Source organism: Cololabis saira, chromosome 5, assembly GCF_033807715.1.
Source record: "Cololabis saira isolate AMF1-May2022 chromosome 5, fColSai1.1, whole genome shotgun sequence".
Classification (NCBI taxonomy): Eukaryota; Metazoa; Chordata; class Actinopteri; order Beloniformes; family Belonidae; genus Cololabis; species Cololabis saira.
The window spans coordinates 17,315,417-17,338,559 of NC_084591.1; the positions used below are offsets into that span (position 1 = coordinate 17,315,417).

Below are 23,143 nucleotides of genomic sequence, written 5' to 3' on the forward strand. Positions count from 1 at the left end.
GTAATCCCGTCTGCGGCTAGATTTGACGCTCGGAGCAGGTGATCACCGCGAGCGGCTTCCCCATTCCTCTTTTTTTTTTTTTAATGCATATACTTCAATTTAAAAGATGGTTTGATGACATTTCTAGCGAGAAATTTTCAGACACAAATAGAATACACCAAATTGTATGACACTTCCAATGTAATCCCGTCTATATGTGACGATCAGAGCAGTACTTCAATTTAAAAGTGTGGTTTGATGACACTCCTAAATTAAATACTTACCTGCTGTATTCTACTGCCCTTATTTTTAACAGCTTGTGCTCTTACAACGCCATATTAAAACAAATTATAAACCACATTAACACTTCATAGAAACAAAGATCGAGGGATGAGGTCTTGAAACGTTGTTTAATACGTTACGCCACTGAACGCAACCCTTCCTGTCGCCGAGATAGGCAGCAGGACAAAACGTTAAAATAGCACTAATAAATGCATATATTGATCTTTTCCATCACATACATCTACTCACGATATAAATATACATTTTATGGTCACACTTTGTCTGTTGAAAAATGAGCGGATATATTATTTCGGAACCCTAATGTCAACATCTTAACCCTAAACCGGAAGAGGTTACAGAACTACAATTTGCGCCAAGTTACAATACACAGCATTGTGCTACGTCATAGCTTTTGTAGTTCCAATGAATTAGCGCTTATATAAAACTGTGATCACGAACTTTGCAAGCTTATTATATGTTTTTAAGGGTGGGAAGCACGCCTGTTCGGTCTGATTTTGACTTTTGTATTGGTAAGAGGGTGAAATCATGTTTTTTATAGGTTTTGACCCTATTCAGTGGCGCCCCCTATTGGACTACTGTCGGGCATGATAGTAGAGGTGCAGAGCTTTCCAAAACTGTTGACCCCATGTCTCTAGCATATTTTGTTGTTGAATTATAGGCCTTCAAAAGTGTCACAGGTACAAGGTTCAAAGGGCACACCTGGGGAGCAGGAATTGCCCACAAATCTCATATTGACATATGTTGCTCCTGAGGTTAAGACCTTTCCAACGATGTCTTCACTGTTGTCCTACGACAAAGTTTGATTTTCTTGTTGGTACAGATCATGGATGTTTGACTTGTATATTCAGAGACCTATTTAAGGGGCTGAGCTGGAAACAATCAGTCAAAATCTTTTAACGAGTATTTTGTGGCCAGATTTCTTTAAGATATCGATGATAGTATTATACACAGTCATACTATTCAATTTGGACCAGTTCTGAGTTTATTTTCCCCTTTAAATACTGATTGTTTCACCTTTTGAAATTTTCCCATTAACTTAACATGGCTATTTAGAGACCCTTTAACCGCTTCCCCAGTCTGACAGGATGATCCTGGATGATCAAGGATGATCAAATGTATAATATATCATAGTGCTAATACATTTCTGTGTGTTTAAGTTATGCAAACACATCTTAAAAAATGTTTTTAAAAAAAGTTCAAAAGTTCTGGTAACCTCCTTCCGGTTTAGGGTTAAGATGTTGTTTGTGTTCAATAAATGGAGAGGAGACATGGAGCGTTTCTATCACTTCAGCAGTACTTTAATCAAAGATTTTTTATACAGTTTATTGAACGTCTCTGCTTTAATTAACGTTCAACGGTTAACGTTCGAGACATCAGCTGTACAGCACTTCCTGTTTAACAGTCGGGGCAAAACGTTACCATGACAACACCGGAGGGGGCGGGGCCTCCCACTATAACAGAATCTCATAACAGATGTTGACATTAGGGTTCCGAAATAATATATCCGCTCATTTTTCAACAGACAAAGTGTGACCATAAAATGTATATTTATATCGTGAGTAGATGTATGTGATGGACAAGATCAATATATGCATTTATTAGTGCTATTTTAACGTTTTGTCCTGCTGCCTATCTCGGCGACAGGAAGGGTTGCGTTCAGTGGCGTAACGTATTAAGCCACGTTTCAAAACAGATCTTTCAGACCTCATCCCTCGATCTTTGTTTTTATGAAGTGTTAATGTGGTTTATAATTTGTTTTAATATGGCGTTGTAAGAGCACAAGCACATGCCTCCGGAGTGAGACTGTGTTGCGTCATTAATCATTGTCTGATAATGTCTCTGAATGTTTGCTATAAACACTGGTTTGTGCTACAGGTGTATTTATTATTATACTAAATATTAATATTATGATTAATATAAATAATTAATTAATTTCTGCATTATTATTATTATTATTATTATTATTATTATTATTATTATTATTATTATTATTATTATTATCATCATTGTTATTATTATTATTATCATCATTCTTATTATTATTATCATTCTTCTTCTTCTTCTTCTTCTTCTTCTTCTTCTTCTTCTTCTTCTTCTTCTTCTTCTTCTTCTTCTTATTATTATTATTATTAATATTACTATTATCATTAGCATTATTAATATTACTATTATCATTAGCATTATCATTATTATTCGGGGGGATCCGTCACGTGATCAGGATCCCCCCTTGTCACTCTATGACGTAGAGGGGACGCCCAGGGAATCCCCTGTGGTTGACGAAATGGGAGAAACTTTAAATATCGCCTGTCTCTTCTTAAAACAGCGTTAAAAACATGTTTTTACAAACTGGCAGTAAAAACCGTACCTTGCGCGCCAAAAACGCATAATTTAGCCACTATAACAAAGAATAATATATAAATAATAATAATGTCATAAAACGTGTATATATCACGACCACGCCTCCCATTGACTTTGCATAGTACTATATCCGTGGTGGTCAGATTAAAACCTCATTAAAACACTGCTAAAACAGCGTTAAAAACATGTTTTTACAAACTGACAGTAAAAAACCGTACCTTGCGCAACAAAAACGCATAATTTAGCCACTTTAACAAAGAATAATATATAAATAATAATAATGTCAAAAAACGTGTATATATCACGACCACGGATCCCATTGACTTTGCACAGTACTATATCCGTGTTGGTCACACGGAATTATAGCACTTTCCGTGTTGGTACCACGGAAAATAGGTCGTGGGCATTATCCGTGTGTATATCACGACCACGGATCCCATTGACTTTGCATAGTACTATATCGTGGTGGTCACACGGAATTATACCACTTTCCGTGTTGGTACCACGGAAATAGGTCGTGGGCATTTCCCAGACTTTTGTGAGATCAGGTTGCTTTGCATAGTAGGCTACTATATCCGTGGTGGTCAGATTAAAACCTCATAAAAACACTGCTAAAACAGCGTTAAAAACGGGCTTTTACAAACTGACATTAAAAAACAGTACGTTGCGCGACAAAAACGCATAATTTAGCCACTATAACAAAGAATAATATATAAATAATAATAATGTCATAATTCGTGTATATATCACGACCACGCCCCCATTGACTTTGCATAGTACTATATCCGTGGTGCTCAGATTAAAACCTCATTAAAACACTGCTAAAACAGCGTTAAAAACGGGCTTTTACAAACTGACATTAAAAAACAGTACGTTGCGCGACAAAAACGCATAATTTAGCCACTATAACAAAGAATAATATATAAATAATAATAATGTCATAATTCGTGTATATATCACGACCACGCCCCCATTGACTTTGCATAGTACTATATCCGTGGTGGTCAGATTAAAACCTCATTAAAACACTGCTAAAACAGCGTTAAAAACGGGCTTTTACAAACTGACATTAAAAAACAGTACGTTGCGCGACAAAAACGCATAATTTAGCCACTATAACAAAGAATAATATATAAATAATAATAATGTCATAATTCGTGTATATATCACGACCACGCCCCCATTGACTTTGCATAGTACTATATCCGTGGTGCTCAGATTAAAACCTCATTAAAACACTGCTAAAACAGCGTTAAAAACGGGCTTTTACAAACTGACATTAAAAAGCAGTACGTTGCGCGACAAAAACGCATAATTTAGCCACTATAACAAAGAATAATATATAAATAATAATAATGTCATAATTCGTGTATATATCACGACCACGCCCCCATTGACTTTGCATAGTACTATATCCGTGGTGCTCAGATTAAAACCTCATTAAAACACTGCTAAAACAGCGTTAAAAACGGGCTTTTACAAACTGACATTAAAAAACAGTACGTTGCGCGACAAAAACGCATAATTTAGCCACTATAACAAAGAATAATATATAAATAATAATAATGTCATAATTCGTGTATATATCACGACCACGCCCCCACTGACTTTGCATAGTACTATATCCGTGGTGCTCAGATTAAAACCTCATTAAAACACTGCTAAAACAGCGTTAAAAACGGGCTTTTACAAACTGACATTAAAAAACAGTACGTTGCGCGACAAAAACGCATAATTTAGCCACTATAACAAAGAATAATATATAAATAATAATAATGTCATAATTCGTGTATATATCACGACCACGCCCCCATTGACTTTGCATAGTACTATATCCGTGGTGCTCAGATTAAAACCTCATTAAAACACTGCTAAAACAGCGTTAAAAACATGTTTTTACAAACTGACAGTAAAAAACCGTACCTTGCGCGACAAAAACGCATAATTTAGCCACTATAACAAAGAATAATATATAAATAATAATAATGTCATAATCCGTGTATATATCACGACCACGGATCCCATTGACTTTGCATGGTACAATATCCGTGGTGCCCACACGTAATTCTACCAGTTTCCGTGTTGGTACCACGGAAAATAGTGGTGAGAGGTCGTGGGCATTTCACGGATTTTTGTGAGATCAGGTTGTATTTTTTTATCGTCATTTTTATCGTTATCGGGATAAATGCCAGAAATTATCGTGATACATTTTTTAGTCCATACCGCCCATCCCTAGGGGGCACAAAGATACACAAAAATATTTGTTTTACTCACCTCTTTCAGTTTATCAGTTAATATACAGTCATCATTGTCTAGCACCAGTATTCTCTTCTACCTCAGCCATTTCCGTGCAATGTCTGAAGAATGTGGTTGTGGATAATTTTGATTAAAATAAATGCAGGGACATCCCTAGAAAAATGTGTTTGAGGCAGCATATAGGTCTTGAATTTAGAGGTGTTGATTGTCATCCCAGTCACTTCACATTCGGCTGTGAACCTCTCCAGAGAGTTGCAAGTCTTGGCCTTATGAAGCCAGCAGAACCATATCATCTGCAAAAACCAGTACACTGACATTTTAGAGCAGGGTTTGGCAATCCTGGTCCTCAAGGGCTGGTGTCCAGCATGTTTTAAAATGTTCGCATTGACTGTGTAGTTAACAGACTTGTGTAGATCTTGATGATAAGCTGATGATGACCACTAATTAGAATCAGGTGTGTTAATGCAGGAATAAATCTGAAACATGCTGGAAAGGTGCTCTCAAGGACTTGGTGGCCCCTGTTTAGAGCAACACATGCTGCCTCTCTGCTTTTTGCAGTCAACTGCAAGTTTTGCATGTGTCCCTGCTTCAACACAACCCGGATAGACATAGCTTTGTCACCAGCAGAGTTGTGTAGACCTTGATGACGACCATTAATAAAATCAGGTGGAGCAGCTTGTGTGCTCCACCCTAGTAACAGTCCTTTTTGTTGTTGATTTAGAGCACACAGTGCCCATTTGATTTAAAAAAGATCTGTAGTTTGAATGACTACAATACACATTAACACTACGGGAGGGTTCACCTCAGATATCTTTGAGTGACCTCATTTTAAAACCTCGTTTTTTTTGTACAGGACAGAGTTTTATTCGCACACTTAACTACAGACTGTAGTACAGTGGTCTTCATTCCTGCTGGTCCTTGTAATTAAGGTCATCGCCAACTTGTCATGAAGGTCTTCAGAACTCAGTCATTTGTATCAGGGTGTGCTTAAGCAAGGAAACATCTAAAACATGCAGGGAAGTGGCTCTCAAGGACCGGGAATGAGGACCACTGCTGTAGTGGTTGAACAAGGTTTCCTAAACTAGTAAATCTTTGACTTTGTGGTTACATCAGGAACTGATGAATGGCTGCTCTTGATGCAGTACTGTTTGAGAGATCAGAGATCACAGGACTCCCGCTTATCCGTTATGTACTGAAATTCCTCCAGATGTTTTGAATTGTTTAATGATATGATCCACTGTATTAGCAAATAGCAATTTTTGCTATTCATTTTGGAATACATGATTTAAAAACAATAAAAGAGAACCATATATATATGTATATATATAAACTCCCCTGGTTCCAAATTTTAGTGGACTGTGTTGTGGATCTGTGACCTTGTTTTGCTTCTGAACATCCCACTAAATGAGCTCAGCTAGTTGGCTCTGGCGACTGTACACATCCACTCACTCTTCGTTCCAAAACTGTGCTGGAAAAAAAAACAAACAACACGAACAGCTGCACAGGTTATGTCAAGAAGCACATTACTTTTCAAAAATCTTAACCTTGACTCTAAAAGTGATTGTGCAAGAACTTTGGCAACCACCACTTTTTTTTTCAGCAAGTCATTTAGCAACTCTGATCACAAAGATGTGAAAACTGATCCAGATTTTTAAACACAAACACATCCACAGAAATGAGTGAAATGTTTAAATCTTAGTAGTGCTTGAATTCAGATGGTCACCATCAAATGAAGAGAACGCTGTAAGAAAACTGAAAAGAATGTGAACAGTTGTAGTTGTGGAGCACATCTATTGTTCACTTTCTCTAGTGGCTTAGATTCTTGTTTGGATCTTGGCTTGGATCCGTTACATTCCATACCATATGAGGAGGCCTCACTCTGCTCAAGGCACTGTGTCAAAGCCCTTTGTTTGGTCAGGCTGTCTCCCTCTTGAATGAATTGTAATTTTGTTCATACATGTTTTTACTGTGGGCACTCAAGACTCTGAGGTGCCTGTCTATTAGTATGTTCATCTTTATGCAGGGCTTTGCGGCGGCTATGCAACGGCAGTAACTTTAGAAACGGCTGCAACCTTACAACCATTTTTGCAAGTAAAGCTTAATTCAGTCAACCTTGCAGCACAACGATCTTAATTGCACTATTATTGTGATGCGATATAGGTATATATTGGTTAATGTATCTTTATTCCACTGTAGTATTCAGCAATTTTGAAACTTTGTGGGGTCTGTTTGATGTGGCAGGTGTTAAATTTAGGTTACATTACATTCATATTCAGAGACAGTAAAAAACATTTTATTTTTTATTTTTTTCTGCTCCTTTGTTTTTGGTTACATTCTCTCCTTTGTCTCCCAGGAAGTCCTATGAGTTTGAGGATTTGCTCCAGTCCTCTACAGAGAGTTGCCGGGTGGACTGGTATGCTCAGTCCAGACTGGGTCTAACACGCACTTTATCAGAAGAGAATGTCTACGAGGACATAATAGGTGAATACTGCACCTTTACTTTTCCTTAAAGCTTTACTTTGTCATGTTTTCTGTTTCTTAACTGAACTCTCTGACCCCTTACCAAGTTTGTATCACGGAGTTCAGCTGCAGAGTTGATGAGGAGGGCAAGCTGTGTTTGGTCTGCTCTGTCTTTTGTTTTCTGCTCCATTTTTAATTTAGGGACAGACTGCTCATTTATTAAAAACTGTATGCAGAGACCTGAACAATGTTCCTTCGTTATTGTCTGCTGTGTTATCCTAACCCCACCTAGTCCTGCTTTAATTTCACGAAGCACAACAGTGGCATTGTGTGAGGTTTGCGCTTAACTGAGGTTAGCTGCTGTGATTGTCAGTGCAGTGGAGGGGGCATGTGAACAGTTTGGCATACATAACTGGCATAGCTTCAGTGCGTTTTTGGTTTGTATCCAAGAGACTGGTGTTCAACAAAAGATGCTTGATGGCAACAGTCAATTATGTTAACAATATTTAAGTAATGCCACAGCTTATTTGAGATGTATTCATAGCTTCTGCCTTTCATTCAGTGGTATTTTGTGTTGGAAAAAGTATGCAGGCTTTGTTCACCAGACACCCACCAGAATCCCATGGGTGAAGCAATGCTTTGCTCCAGAACCGCTTAGGGAGGCAGTGATATAGATAGCGTAGACAAAGATAAATTATCCTGGTGTCTGCCGCCCCCAAAACTGATATAAGCATGCTTTAAAACACAATATGAACATACCTGTTGGTGTTTTGAGACAAGAGGAAGGAGCTGTCGGCAGAACATGTATCCAGGCTTTTAAGACTGACGCAGAGTCACACGTGATTAGCTGACATCACACACAAACACACAGACGTTCTCATCAGCCAGCAATGTGGAAAACGGCACACTAACCCCCTGTTTTCCTTCAGGCCAGAAGGAGCCGTGGACTGAGAGTCTCTCTTTATTTGCATACACTTACAGGTCACATCTGGTGGAAGATTTGATAGAGCAGGAGAGAGATACATGCAGCGACGAGAAGAGAAGGAAGCACACAGATATGGGAGAACTAGCTTACTTTTATACATGCAAGGGAAGACTTGAGGCTACATTTATCCTTAGCCACGGCAACATCTTATCACGGTAAAATATGAGCTGGGTAAGCACATCGCTGCCTCTAGTAGCTCTCTCTGCACATCTGGAGTAGAAATCATCTGGCAGAAAAACATGGCTTATATGGAAAGAGTTCTCATCTGCTCTCTGGAAAGTGCAGGTTATTAAGGTTATTGTGCAAGTCAGCTGACGTTGATTTATTTCTTGGTTTTGACAAATATTCAAATTTATGTTTTGAAGATCCGCCATCCAAGGAGAACCCTTACGAAGATATAGAGTTAGAGCGAAATTGTTTGGGAAGCAAATGTGTCTCACCAGCCCCGTCCTCACCAGCCCCTGATACACCAAATAAGGTACTTGATCGCCAACGCCACAGTTAAATAATATGTAACAGGTTCAACTCCTATATCAAACGGCAATATTATGTGTTTGTCCTCAACAGCTATCCTCCAAGCCGGGCTTCTTCAGACAAAACTCAGAGCGAAGAAGCTTCAAAGTCCCAGAGCTACGCAAGACCAACAGAGACACTGGTATCTCGGGCCCTTCCCGCATCAGCCCCCCCTCAACACCCAGCAGCCCCGATGACACCCCTTGTCTTTCTGGAGACCCTTACAATCGCAGACGGAAGAAAATCCCCAAGGTAGGGTCATTTCCTGTGTGAAGTCACAGAAATGATTTTAGTGGGAGCCTCACTGAGTTGAATTTTTGAGACTTATCACAACCGTATTACAACGAGCATCAAACAGTGGCTGTGTAACTACTGGAAACTGAATGCAGAGAAGATGGAAACCCTAATTATCGGCTGTGAAAGCAGATTCTCTGAAATAAAGCAGCACCTCGGTGCATTAGGCTCATCTGTCCGGCCAAGCCTCAGAAACCCTGGTGTTATTTTTGACTCCGCTATGTCTTTGGAAAGTCACTGGAGAGAATCAATTGGGAAATGCTTCTTTCAACTTAGAAACAGCGCCAAACTTCGAAAATTACTTTCTAAATGAGAGTTGGAGATGATTTTTCATGCTTTTATTTAATCTCATTTAAACTATTGTAATAGCCTTTTTACCTGTTTAAACAAAACAGAGCTTAACCGTCTACAAGCAGTCCAGAATACTGCTGCAAGGCAAGAAAGAGAAAACACACAACTGCTGTTTTCATCCCCTTTCACTGGTTACTGGTACATTTCAGAATCCATTTTAAAATTTTAGTTCTCACTTTCAGAACCTTATGTGGTCAAGCTCCTGCATAAGTCTCAGACTTTTTAGATCTCCACACCACCTCTCACAGCCTCAGGTCATCTGGTCAAAGATTGCCGGTGATGACGCGCACTCATTTTAAGGCTAGAAGTGGCCGTGCGTTTAGGTTGTGGATATTTGGCCTGTGAAACGCTTAATGGCTTTTAATCTGTGAAAAGTGATATATAAATAAACTTTACTTACTGAACTTTTTTTCTTTTTTTTTTTTTACACAATTTTGTCACGTTGAAATATCTGACAGGTTTGGGTCAAAATATCACACGGACGGGGTAGAAAAGCTCCGTTATCCACCATGTATTTACAGGTCTCTTCAGAAGTGGGTGGAGTCAGCTAATTTAAATCCACTCTGACCTCCTGCCCTGCAGGGTTTTTCTCTATTGAATTTGGTGGTAGAGATTTATACCGCCTCCATCCCATGATGCAACTGCAGTATGAACACAGGAAGCCTGATAAAATTGCTGCCATGGATCTGTGATGTCACAGTACTCTGCAAGTCTGAATGAAGATGAGTACTTTTTTTCATTATATGTCCCCTTTAAGGAGTTAAAGATGGAATTTTCTTTACCTCCTGCAGATGGTACTGAAAATCAATGGCATCTTCGAGGCACGCAGAGGAAAGAAACGCATGAAGAGGGTATCTCAGTCCACAGAGACCAGCTCAGGGAGAGGTGAGGTTTCATTAATCAACAATGTAGGAAGAAACGGAGATGGCAATTAGAATTTTTAACATCTGATATGATGATTATTTTGTCATGAGCAGAAAATTAGACAAATGTCTAAAAAATACAGTTATCCTTAAAACCTACTGTTACATCTTGGGGAATTTATTCTTTATCTTTTTCAAAGTTTGTTATCAAAACATCAGACCTGTATCCACTGTAGACACATTTTTTTTTTACCTTTTCTATGGTACACGGCTTGACCCGAAAGACTTTTCGGGTGTCCTTTAGTAATACAGCAAAGTCATATATTTGGGTGAGTTGAAGCTGACCCACTATCCAGAGGAGTGGTGTTTTCGTGGTAAAAGCCACCGCTGGAATAAAAGCAGTGAAAGCAAATTCCATGTCTTCACTCAGTTTCCTGTGATTTTTATCTGCTGCCTCACACTTAGCTTTCCTTTTGTTCATCCTGTCTTCCCGTTGATTTAGTGACAGATGAGAACAGTGAGTCGGAAAGTGACACGGAAGAAAAACTAAAAGGTGAGACGGCGAAACCGAAAGCTCACACACAGTAGCTGGGAGGTGCATGTGTAGTGTAAATGTGTTTAACATGCAGGTCATAGTTTATAAGTTATGATCATAAAGACCATGCAAAATAACCACTTATACTTTAGTTTTCTCTTACTTAATTCTTCTGTAGTGAATCTGACATGTGAAACATGCAAAGATGGAAATCCCACTGACGTTTTGCATGTGAATATACAGTACATATGCTTGCACGACATCGATGCAGTAAATCTGAATGAAACGTCTCTCCGTGTGCACCCCCAGCTCACAGCCAGCGGCTGTTCTCGGTTCAGTCCATGCTGAGGCAGACCGGGCGGTACCGGACCTTGGAGAGGGACTTGATGGAGTTGCAGGAGAGGAAACTCTTTGAGTACTTCATCGTTGTCGCTCTCCATAAGACCAAGGCTGGAGTTCCTTACCTGCCAGAAGTCACACAGCAGTTCCCTCTGAAGGTAAAACAGGATAGAAAGAAACTGAAACAAAATGAGGGACTCAACATTTTATTCCTTTTACAGGGAACTATAATTGTTTATTTATGTATTTACCTCAATCAATTTTATTTACTTAGAATCCCAAGAAGCTGCACATTGCAGTTTGCTGGAAAAAATGACATTAGTTTATTTTTTGCTGATTCTTCATACAATCCTGGTCCTCAGGGGCCGCTGTCCCGCATGTTAGATGTTTCGTTGCATCACCACACCTGAGTCAACTCAATAGTCATCATCAGCTTGTTATCAAGTTCTGCACAAGTCTGTCAATGACACTGTCATTTGTATCAAGGTGTGTTGAAGCCGGAAAACATCTAAAACATGCAGGACAGCGGTACTCCAGGACCAGTTTTATTTACCCCTGATATAAGCCGTGATTCTGCTTTATTACGGCCTCCGACGAAAAAATACAATTTCCAAGATGATTTAAGTAAAAAGGTTTCTGTGTCCTAATTTTCTAGATTCATTATTATCTTATTATGCTAATTTCCTGTGGTGTTATTAAATATAACAGCAAAACTTTTAGGAAGTGCCCGGTGATTATTAGGAAGACATCGAGGCAACATTCAAACATGGTAACTAGGGGTGTAACGATACACTAATCTCACGATACGGTACGATACACGATATTGAGGTCACGATAACGATACGATATTATAGCAGTATTTTTTTAACAACCTTGAATGAGGAACATATGACTGGAAAAAATGGTCTTTTATTTGAAAAACACAAAATACAAAACAATGCTGTGCGTTTGCCCTATTGTTACAGTTTGTAATGCTTTATAACTGTTTAAGTTTTAAAGAAAAAGCCAGGCCAACCATTTTCCACAAACTGAACTAAAAGTAAATGTCAGGTTTGCATTATGCATCTTCAGTTTCATACAAGTACAAATATTTTGCTACAAACTGAATAGTTTCTCTCATGTATGATTTTACTTTTTTCTTTTTTCGGATGCGCGTTACTAGTCAACACAATAGATTAATATTAATATTCCAATATCGCGATACACTTTTTCACCTCCACGACACGTATTGTGACGTTTTTGTATCACAACATTTTGTGGCACGATATATTGTTACACCCCTAATGGTAACAGACAGGCTTAAAGCCTATTTTGAGATGTAATTTCATGAATCATTTGCATTCCCTTGTCTCTTTTCAGTCACATATTGTCCCTCTGGCAATATTTTCTAAAATCTACATTTGAGTAATAAGATGGTCAAAGATTATTACAACACTGCTAAATGTACGGACTGTAATAGTCGGCACATTTTCTCTCTTTGCTGTCCAGCTCGAGAGGAGCTTTAAGTTCATGCGGGAGACGGAGGACCAGTTGAAGGTCATCCCTCAGTTCTGCTTCCCTGATGCCAAAGACTGGGCGCCTGTTGACAACTTCCCCAGGTCAGTCCAAGTTTGAACGCAACCAACAAGAAGTTAAACAAAGCAGGGGACACACTGGGAATTCCCACTTGAGTTATAATAGCTCAGCTGTTTTTGTGGCAGTGAAAAAGATAAAGAAACTGGCCTGAGAGCTTTTACGATGACTGACTACAAAGCAGAGAAAATGACAAATGTGTCAAAACACAGATTTGTCATTAGAAAAAAAAAAATCCCCTCTCTTGTCTGCTGTTCAATTCCTCCTCTCTACATAGTTCAGAGAAGTGATGTTGCATTTCCTCTTAATGATGATGGCTAAAAATGACCTAGGGGAAAAGGTGAGATGGATGAGAAGCCACCAAACACACTGACTCTCTAGTCAGTCTCTGCCATCTCATAAGGTCCTCGCCGGTCAGTAGTTTAGGAATCCTTTCTAGGAGCTTCAGTGTTAGCATTTCCTGAGACTCAATATCATGAAGTACGAAGTTGAAGTTTTAATTTTTTTTATTTGCAACGGTCCATGGTAGGAAGATTTCCGGCTGATTTTAATTATTTCTGTCTCTTTCTCTTACCGCACCCAGTGAAACGTTCTCATTTGTCCTGACTGGTGAAGATGGAAGCAGGCGGTTCGGCTATTGTCGCCGTTTACTGGTATGCTTGAAAAACGCCTCCGTTTCTGGTCACCAGCTTCTTTTAATTAACTTTTAATGTCCTGCTAATGACCTCTAATCCCTTTAAACCACCTGCCTAGTTCTTCCTTTTAGTTGTTAATACAACGTTGATGTTTTTTTTTCTTCTACACTGTAGATACAGTGTCCTGCAAAACAAAGGCTTTGATTTGCCCCACTGCTCTAATCTTATGGTTGTATTTGGGTGAGAAGTCTTGTGCTCTGAAGCTGCCTGTCTTTTTCTTTTCACATGTGTCTGTTCTCAGCCCAGTGGTAAAGGCCGCAGACTCCCTGAGGTCTACTGTATCGTAAGCCGACTGGGGTGCTTCGACCTCTTCTCTAAGGTAGGTGTGAGTGACTCAGCCACGGATATGAGTGCAGCTCCATTGCTTGCATCCAGCTGCTCGACGTTGCTTGGAATTGCCCCTCACACTAAGCCGTATATGCAATATAACCCCCATATAAAAATATCCCCCCCAGTGCCTGCAGAACCCCACCCATCTACTTTCCCATGAAGACTTTCAGCCCTGGCTCCAGTACAGCGACACATATGAAATGCAGCTGATGTGGCTGCTACTGTGGAAAAAGTTTCCTGTAATGAGCCTTCAGTTTATCTGCATGTTAAACTTTGTAACTGTCTGCATATCATACATGTGCCTTTGCTGAAGTTGCCTTGTTGCAGGTACATGAGTGGATGTAAAGTTTCCTGAATGTATTTTAACTACACAGATGATTAATGGTATACAGATGCGTGCGGCATGCTTGTGGAGGAGCACACATCATTAATTCAGGCTGCTGCGAGCCTTTATTTTTTACTTGTTTTTTTTTTTTTAACCTCATCATGGCCAGACTGAAAACGTGAACAGGAGAGAAAGTCAGCGGGAGCTTTCTTCACCCTTGACTGATCTACTGTAGCAGATAGCACCGGGGTCTTTTTTATTAACTGTCACCACTTTCTCTTCTGCACTTCTTCCACCACTAAAGACGAAACATTTTTATATTCCAACTTCACAGTCTTCATGGGTCCAAAAATGTTTACCCCGAAGCCAGAAATATTCAGAAACACACCGAACCAGACCCATCTGGTACTTGAAACCTGGGAACAGTAGTGACCCTTTCCCATGTGTTTCTTTGCGAGGCATATAATCCATCCTCCTTGCCAAGAAAGTGGGTAAATTACCTCCAGATTTTCTGTTACTCCTCTTTTGCTGATTGGAAAAGCATGGCTAATCTGCTTGTTATTGCAACTTAGGAGTCAACTTGAAGGCATGGATAGCATTAAACAGAATTGGGATTCTCTGTAATAAAACTCTGACTTGACCCAGACAGTATTCCCAGTCTAAAACATGGATCCGACACTGCACAGGTCCTGCTTCTGTCTTTGGGAGCAAGGATTTACTGTAGGTGGTTCTGTGATTATGTCTGGTAATCAATGTGGTATAGAAATACAATCCCAGCAGTAGTCGTATCCATATCTGACGTCTGCTCACATGTGATCCAGAGTGTTTTTATCTGCTTCGTCAGATCCTGGATGAAGTGGAAAAGAGGAGGGCCATCTCTCCTGCTCTGGTGCAGCCTTTTATGAGAGGCATTATGGAGGCGCCCTTCCCTGCTCCGGGAAGAACTATCACTGTCAAAAACTTCCTACCTGGATCTGGAACGGAGGTGAGCTGATGGCCCCGTCAATGTGGATTTAGAAAAAAGACAAATTCTCTATAGTTTTTACCTTTTTGTAAGTAATCTTTACAAGCAATTTTCTTTTTTGTTTCTTTTTTCGCTTCTTTTCATGTCCCCCAGGTGATAGAACTGTGTCGACCATCAGATTCCCGTCTTGAACACGTGGACTTTGAATGTCTGTTCTCTTCACTGAATCTCCGTCTCCTCCTCCGAGTTTTTGCCTCCCTGCTGCTGGAGCGCAGGGTCATCTTCACTGCTGACAAACTCAGGTTGCTGCTCACAGACACCGATTCAGACGATGCTGTTCTCTGCTTTGAAGCTCAAAGATCTCATGTTGCAGGATAGGTCCAGATATTGTGATACTATCATTATTTTGATACATCCTAACTTATAAAATGAATGAAAGCATGGTCATAGTTATTGAAAAAGAGAGAAAAGAAGCTGATAAGCGGTCTAATTGAAGGGAAATAGAATAGAATAGAATAGTATAGAATAGTAGACTTTATTTATCTCCCACAGGAGAAATTCAGTCGTGCAGCAGCCAAAACACACACACGCTTTATACAAAACATTTTAAATAGAAATAACCATAAATAGTTAAATAATAAAAAAGAGCAATATAAAAAGTAGAAAAAGACTATGTACAAGAGAGAAAAAAAGTAGTAAACACCAAATAAGCGGATAATATTTACAAAATATTTACAAATATTTCCAAAAATACGTGAGGTATTAGTGGTTATTGCACTTTTAAAGAGACAGGTTTATTGCACAAGGGTGGCTACAGTTGCTTATTATAAAGTCTGATGGCTGTGGGGAGGAAGGACCTGCGGTAGCGTTCCTTCTTGCAGCGCGGGTGGAGCAGTCTTTGGCTGAAGGAGCTGCTGATGCTCCCACAGTGTCATGTAGGGGGTGAGAGGGGTTGTCCATGATGGAGTTCAGCTTGACCAGCATCCTCCTCTCACCCACCTCCTCGGCAGAGTCCAGAGCACAACCAAGAACCGAGCCAGCCCTCCTGACCAGTCGGTTCAGTCAGTCAAATAATGTCACTTTGGGATCAATCAGTTCCTTTCTGGAAAACTGTCACGGATACCAGGGAGATGGCTTTAAAGCATAACTACAGAATCACCACAGGTTTGCAGTCAAGTTTTAACATCCACAATATTGGCTACAAACTTTAGCTCGTACAACATACACACACAACAAAAGTTGTGTTTATTTTTAAGTCTTTTGGTGCCATGCCTTCAGCTTGTACAATCAGTAAAATTAAGTAATTCTAACATGATTTACTTTAGGAAACATTGGGGATCTGTAGTTGCATAGATATTAGATGTTATTTTCTTTTTCAGTTTCCTTTTGCATGCAATTTCTCATTTTGCATCAGGTAAAGCTGAAGCAGGTATTCCATAGTGTAGTGGGAATTTGGTATTACTAATAGTTTTTTTTTAGTTTTTTTTTTAAATTAATTAACTGCGACCAAACGCACACCCAGAAGTGATTAAGTTAATAGTGAGTGTATCTGCTGCCACTGTTAAATTTTTGTGATAAAATCACCGTTCCCTCAAACATTCCTCTCGGGGTCACAGCTGGTTTATTGGGGATCATAAAAATTAACTGTTCACATGGTGTGTCACATAAGGAAACTGTTTAGAGAGGTGTTTGAAGGATGTTAGCACCATCATGTGGGAGAAACTAGACCTCCACCCTGACGTACATGTTTAACCTGTGAGAAATCATGCACAGTGTTTTTTTATGGCACAGTTAAAGGGATTAAGATGAAGAGATCATTGACTTACTGGGTTTTGATTACAGCAAGATGTTTGATTATATGAAAATATGAAAATAGAAATAGATGCAGTTTACATGAGCTATGCAACTGTGCAGGGGTATGAAATAATGTAATGCTACAAAGTTGAATAATAGTTTACTCTTTATATTAAAAACAGTAGTTAATCCATAAGAAGTGGTACTTAAGTCTTTGTTTGCAGATAATTAGATCAAACTTGACCTATTTTCATTAAATTCTATATTATCCCATTCAATAAATGTTGTCAATAGTGTAAAATAGTGTCATCCACTCTAAGTAGCAGTACCAATTCTGACCATGAGGTGGCAGCATATCACTAGAAAGGCCATGTCTGTTTCCCAATACCCAAGAACTCAAGTCTGTACTTTTGTTTTTCCAGAGAACACAAGTCATGAAAACATCTTGAAACTAAATTCCGTTAAACAAACAAAAAAAAATGAATATGTTATATTTACCCCTCTCCTGTTCAATTACTTTCACCTGCAAAATGCATTATGGGATACTTTGCTGTCTCTCCACAAGCTCCACTGGATGGATCCTCGGTAAAATGGCCAGAGCGAGAACAGATCCGGGTATTTCTTCAGTATTTAGTAAGATGCGTTCTTGAGAATCAGAACTAGACCTTCTGCTGCAGATGATTTTTTACAAGAATGCAAGAACACACAACAACGCACATTGTATCAGCCCCTGGCTCACCACACAGCAAAGTGCACCTCAGAGTAGTATTACAAGACATGCTGGACTGTACCCCATCAGCACTATATCGGCCGTAGCTCTCTTTTCAACACAGCAGGTTTGTCTGCCACCATGTGGTCAGAAGTGATATTAATATATAATGTGGCTTTAAATGCAAAAATTAAGTGTTCAGCAAGAAAAATAAAACATATCCAGGGGAGATATTTCCGTCCTGAAAGCAGTCCCTATAATGAGGTAGTAGTTTTTATATGACCTGGAGCCTCTGAGGTGGGATTCTGAACATCTGATCTGTCAGTCTTCATTGTATCTCCACAATAGGTTGTTGGATCAGTTTTCTTTAAGTTTTATGATGGAATACTTGTGAAGTGATTTTAAATACAACAATACAACTCAGTCATTCAGGGTGGCTTTGATAAGCGCTGACAAACACAGGTGCACGACTTGCTACCATGACTGTCTGAGTTTACCGAGTGACTCGCTCAGAACTGTAGTTAGTTTGGATTTTTACAGAAGTAATACTTTCCCTGTCTTTCCACAGCACCTTGTCTCAGTGTTGCCATGCAGTCGTGGCGCTGCTCTACCCCTTCACCTGGCAGCACACATACATTCCTGTCCTGCCACCATCCATGTTGGACATAGTCTGCACTCCAACTCCCTTCATCGTGGGCCTCCTCTCCAGTTCTCTACCTCGACTCAAAGAAATGCCCATAGAAGAAGTAAGACAACAGTTCTTTTTCTTGTTTTTGTTTTTTTGGATATGCTCCCTGTGGTGCCCCTTGACTCTGGGCATTTCCTCCACTGAACAATAACTCCAGGAAATGACATCACTCCTCTTCTGTTCAGGTCCTGGTCGTCGACCTCGGCAACAGCCGCTTCCTACGTCAGGTAAGAACAATGAAAAACAAAGAGACCACTGCAGAAATCTGCCTGTCCAGTCGTTATTGTTTAACTAGACGTGGATAAATGTGTTGCACGCGTCGCTACTTAGACATGTATTACTCCGCCAGACGTCACATGGATTCAATATGTAAATGAACTGCAGCATGCTGGCTGCCTTCACAAAGCTTTTTGTTTTTCTTTCTGCTCCATACAGCTGGATGATGAAGACTCCATTCTTCCTCACAAGCTGCAGGCAGCTCTGGAGCACGTGCTGGACAAGAGGAGGGAGCTGGCCAGTGAGAAAGGAGATCTGCCAGATGGTGATTCTACATGCCTTTTTGCTTGTGTTATAATTTATTTTTGCAATTGATTTGCTGCTTGAAGGGAAATACTAAATATACTAACGATTTATGGTAGTTGCTCTTTTAAAAAAAACTTTTTTTTACCACTTTCCAATAGCATTCAGTTAACATGTAGTAGTTAATATAGTTATTTTAAGTAGTTTCAGCAGCTTTAAACACTGGTTTAGGTGGCAGAAGGGTTATATCTCAGACTTTGTATCATACTACACTGCAGAAACAGCTCCTCTAGAAATAAACCTAATATTCCATAAATCTTGGTGAAAATGTCTTATTTTAAGCAAAATATCTTTGCCAATGAGCTAAGAAATATTTTCTTGACTAGAACTCTCAAAACTAGCAAAATAATATTAAGTCGTTTTCTAATTTTCTGTAAACAAGGTTTTGTTTTAAACATTCTTAGAAAGGAGTTTTTTCAAACTTCTTCCAAAATAACTCCCCTGGGCAACTTGATTCTTTCCCAGGACCTTTATATGTCACTGAATAGTTTCTTTACACAGTATTTCAGGTATCCAGATCTTTAACAAATTGTAACCTTGTGCCGTACTGAAGGCAAAGAAGACCATTCAGATTATATTTAGCAAAAAGCCCAAAGAGGAGGATGAGGGCAGGGGTGCTCCACTGGGTTGTCTGCAGTCCTGACCTGTCCACAAAAGGTGTCCACAAATGAGAACGTGTGGAGAATTTGATTAGGGGTATCAATCAGTCAAGCATGTCAGCTGTTATTTGACCCTATACTGGACATCCTGAATGCAACAGAGCTGAAACGCATTTTAAACATTAAAGAGTGGCAAGATGAAAAAGTGATTAAAAAAATACCGTCCCAACTTTTTGTGGAATATGTTTCAGGCCTGAAATGCAAAAAATGTATGCATATTTATTTGGAGATTAAAAAAGAAACAATAACTTGATGATGATTGAATTCATACTGTTTGCAAATAAGTATTGCGCATATCAACATTAAAGGAGCATGAGGCTCCTTTTAAGAAATGAGACTCTCTAGCGCCACCCTTCGCCACGACGGCCGTCGGGGGTACTGCAGCCAACAGCGAAGCCGGCACGGGAGAACGGGGAGAACGTGCATGCAGCGTCATGTGACGTCACATCCGCAGGACAGCGCGGGAAATTCGAACTCCGAATTGCAGCACATTTTGCAGCACACAGCCTGTTCAAGGCAACGGAGAGATGCGCTAGAGGGCTCATTCTTTTTGGTTTGGAACGCTTCATCTGACATTATTACTAGAAAACTTAAAACGTATATGAATTCTTTTCATAAATCCTGCCTCCATCCTGCCTCATGCTCCTTTAATGTTGGAATTATAGATATTTTTTGAGTAATTTACTGAGATGTTAAATAGGGAGATGATTTTTCTACACTATCAATTCTTGAAACTAGGATTATAATGAGTTCTTGGGATCAAATGTGTTGTTTATTCTATTGTCCTCAAATATCACATCAGTTAACCTTTTCTCTCTCCTTTTCTGGGACTTTTCTTCCTATGCGTCCCTCCAGACTCCATCTCTCTCAGCACGGTGGTGTCGGAGGCCTTTGTGCGTTTCTTCGTGGAGATGGTGGGCCACTACTCGCTCTTCATGGGTGGAGCAGAGCGGGAGGACGAGTCTGTTTCCTCGCCCACCCTGCCTAGTCCCTCCTCTTCCGCCCCCTCATCCTTCCAGCGGGAGGCCTTTCGCAAAGCCGTCACTTCCAAGAGCTTGAGAAGGTTCCTGGAGGTTTTCATGGAGACCCAGATGTTCACGGGCTTCATCCAGGAGAGGGATCTGCGCAGGCAGGGCCTCAGAGGTGAGGAGAACTGCTGTCACAGCACAGTTTACTAATCATTAATGTAGACACACGGGTCCAGAGGTTTTAATACACATTCTGAATTTAAAAATCCTGAAGTAAAGAATTGTTAGAAAGTTTTCCCATAGAATACACTAATTATTGACTAAAGATGGTTGTTCAGAAGATTTTGTTACTTTGCTTATTGGATGGCGACTGTGGGGTGAGGTTAAAAGCTTTGGAAAAAGCCGGCAAATTGTAGATGAACTAAGATAAGATAAGATAAGATATCCTTTATTTTCTCCCTCAGTGGGGAAACTTATTTTTGTTGGCAGCAGTACACTTAGCACACACATGCAGGGGAGGGGTAAAAAGACTAAAAAGTCAAAAATAAAAAATATATAAAAAATACAAAAAAATATATATAAAATATGTATAATCACAGAAATATGAACAGTTGGTTGAAAGAAGAAACAGTGCAAAAGTGGTGGAGGTGGAGTGTTGTGAGGTAGACTGGCAGATTGGCAGATATTGCACATCTTATATTATTGCACATATTATTGTCATATTATTGTCCACTGGCTACTGAGAGCAGGCCAATACAATTACAATTAAATGTCATATTTACATTCTCAAAATTCTCCACAGGAGGGCAGGGATGACTTTAAAGTATTTGTCTTTGTTTCCAGGTCTTTTCGAGGTCAGAGCACAAGAGTACCTGGATTCACTTCCTGGGAGTGAGCAGAGAGGGGTCAACAAGTTCCTGAAGGGCCTGGGTGAGTTTTGTTGTGTTTTTCTGACCCAATCGACCGTAAAAACCTCACAATTTCTGTTTACATAAAGGTTCTGCCCGTCTTTTCAACTTATCGTGATGTACATGTCTTTATTTTTCCAGGAAATAAGATGAAATTCCTTTCCAAGAAATGAGTGAAGCTGTCAACGATGAAAGCAGTGAAGGAAGACACTCTGTCTGCATGTGGACAATATATAAATGAAGATGGACTCATGTCTCGAAGTCAGAGCTGAGGAAGACGCCTGAAGTGGCGCGGGGTCAGAGCTGGTGAACACAAGGACATCGGGGGAATGTTAGCGTTTAGCTCTCAGCTTCATTAGCAAGTCGTTCCATTAGTGTTGTGAAGATCAACATTATAAAGAAGAATCTAGTCTTTCAATCTGCCGTAAATGTTTTACAGATTACTCTCAGTCTTTACAGTGTATCACTGTATAACACATCACAGTGTAAATGTTTTAGCAACAGAATTCTCGGTCACTAACGTTACCTGTAGACCTGTGAGGCGTGCCACCAAAGATGTGGTGTCGTTCACTCCTCTTCTTTACATTCCAAACATTTTCTATTGAAACTTTTATGAATACAGCAGTACAACTTCTTTGTCAACAGGAGGCTTTTTAAGTTAATTTATATAGCTTTTTAGACCAATTTAATCACTTCTTTTGATTTTATTCGAATGACTGCAAAAGAATCTCCTGTAGTTGACTATACATTTTATTTAACAGAGTTTTAGTCCAGATATTTTGTAGACCACGTTGGGTTGTTGGGTATTTGTACCACTGTGCTAAGTAAATGTACTTTTTATTGGAAAAGGAATATGTGCCAGGGCCAAGAGTGGGGAAGGAAATCAGTGTGAATGTGTCTCTCATTTGGGTTTTGGTTGAGAATGTGGGGCTCTGGGCCCGAAGAGCGATGTGTATCTCAAGCCAATCTGTATCATCATGTTCTACAAAAACAACTAGGGTTGCCTTAAATTTTGATTTAAATGCAATGAAACTTCATAAATAAAGTGATTTCAATTAGACAAATGACTCCTCTTTCTACAAACAGTATTGCATTGACATATGCTGCTTGTATATCTATTTTGTGAGCTGTTGTTAAAGCCAGCATAATGCTTTAATTGCCTTGCATCATCACACTTGATTCTAATTAATGGTCATCATCAGCTTCTCATCCAGGTCTGGACAGGTGTGTTAATGACACAGTCCTTTGTATCACGGTACGCTGAAGCAGGGTAGCATAACACATGCAGGACAGGGTTGAAGACCCCTGCTTTAATGGAACCTGATATTTAAAAGTAGGGGCCTCACAATAAGAATTGTTTAGCACAAACAACAGGTTGGAGCCATGGATTGAATCAAAATGTTAATTTTATCAGAGTGCAGTGCTGTTAGAAAAGAAATCGAAAATACTGGAAAATGTGACTGTTGTCATAAATACCAGCAGATAGACTTTTGATTCTGCAATGCACCTGCTTTTACAGTTGTTTCTGCTGTCTTTGTGTTTTAAAAAACTTAGAACAAAGTTGTAAGATTATTACAATTCATTAGTTCATTCACCTTGACTCTAGTATCTATACCTGCTTTATGCTATTTATGGTTGTGAAGGGGGGTGATGGGATCTGCTCCAGCTTCCCAACCTGCACAGAACCACGAATGTTCATGGAAAGGGGCAGTTTTT

General features: G+C 39.6%; 1 protein-coding gene across 2 annotated transcripts in view; it reads left to right on the forward strand.

Annotated features, from left to right (window-relative positions):
• si:dkey-82f1.1 (DENN domain-containing protein 2A) overlaps window positions 1-22,481 on the forward strand; it is a 56,124-nt gene extending 33,643 nt beyond the window's left edge. For both annotated transcript variants that reach the window (XM_061721106.1, XM_061721105.1), the window contains exons 4-20: window positions 7,250-7,377; window positions 8,707-8,819; window positions 8,909-9,106; window positions 10,291-10,384; window positions 10,865-10,915; window positions 11,207-11,394; window positions 12,725-12,834; window positions 13,392-13,461; window positions 13,745-13,822; window positions 15,003-15,143; window positions 15,276-15,424; window positions 18,194-18,371; window positions 18,499-18,540; window positions 18,749-18,854; window positions 20,407-20,694; window positions 21,363-21,449; window positions 21,569-22,481. In XM_061721106.1, coding sequence (XP_061577090.1) covers window positions 7,250-7,377; window positions 8,707-8,819; window positions 8,909-9,106; window positions 10,291-10,384; window positions 10,865-10,915; window positions 11,207-11,394; window positions 12,725-12,834; window positions 13,392-13,461; window positions 13,745-13,822; window positions 15,003-15,143; window positions 15,276-15,424; window positions 18,194-18,371; window positions 18,499-18,540; window positions 18,749-18,854; window positions 20,407-20,694; window positions 21,363-21,449; window positions 21,569-21,600 — 2,053 coding nt within the window. In that variant the 3' untranslated portion in view covers window positions 21,601-22,481. The remainder of the gene's footprint in view (window positions 1-7,249; window positions 7,378-8,706; window positions 8,820-8,908; window positions 9,107-10,290; window positions 10,385-10,864; window positions 10,916-11,206; window positions 11,395-12,724; window positions 12,835-13,391; window positions 13,462-13,744; window positions 13,823-15,002; window positions 15,144-15,275; window positions 15,425-18,193; window positions 18,372-18,498; window positions 18,541-18,748; window positions 18,855-20,406; window positions 20,695-21,362; window positions 21,450-21,568) is intronic.
• Window positions 22,482-23,143: the final 662 nt, after the last annotated feature.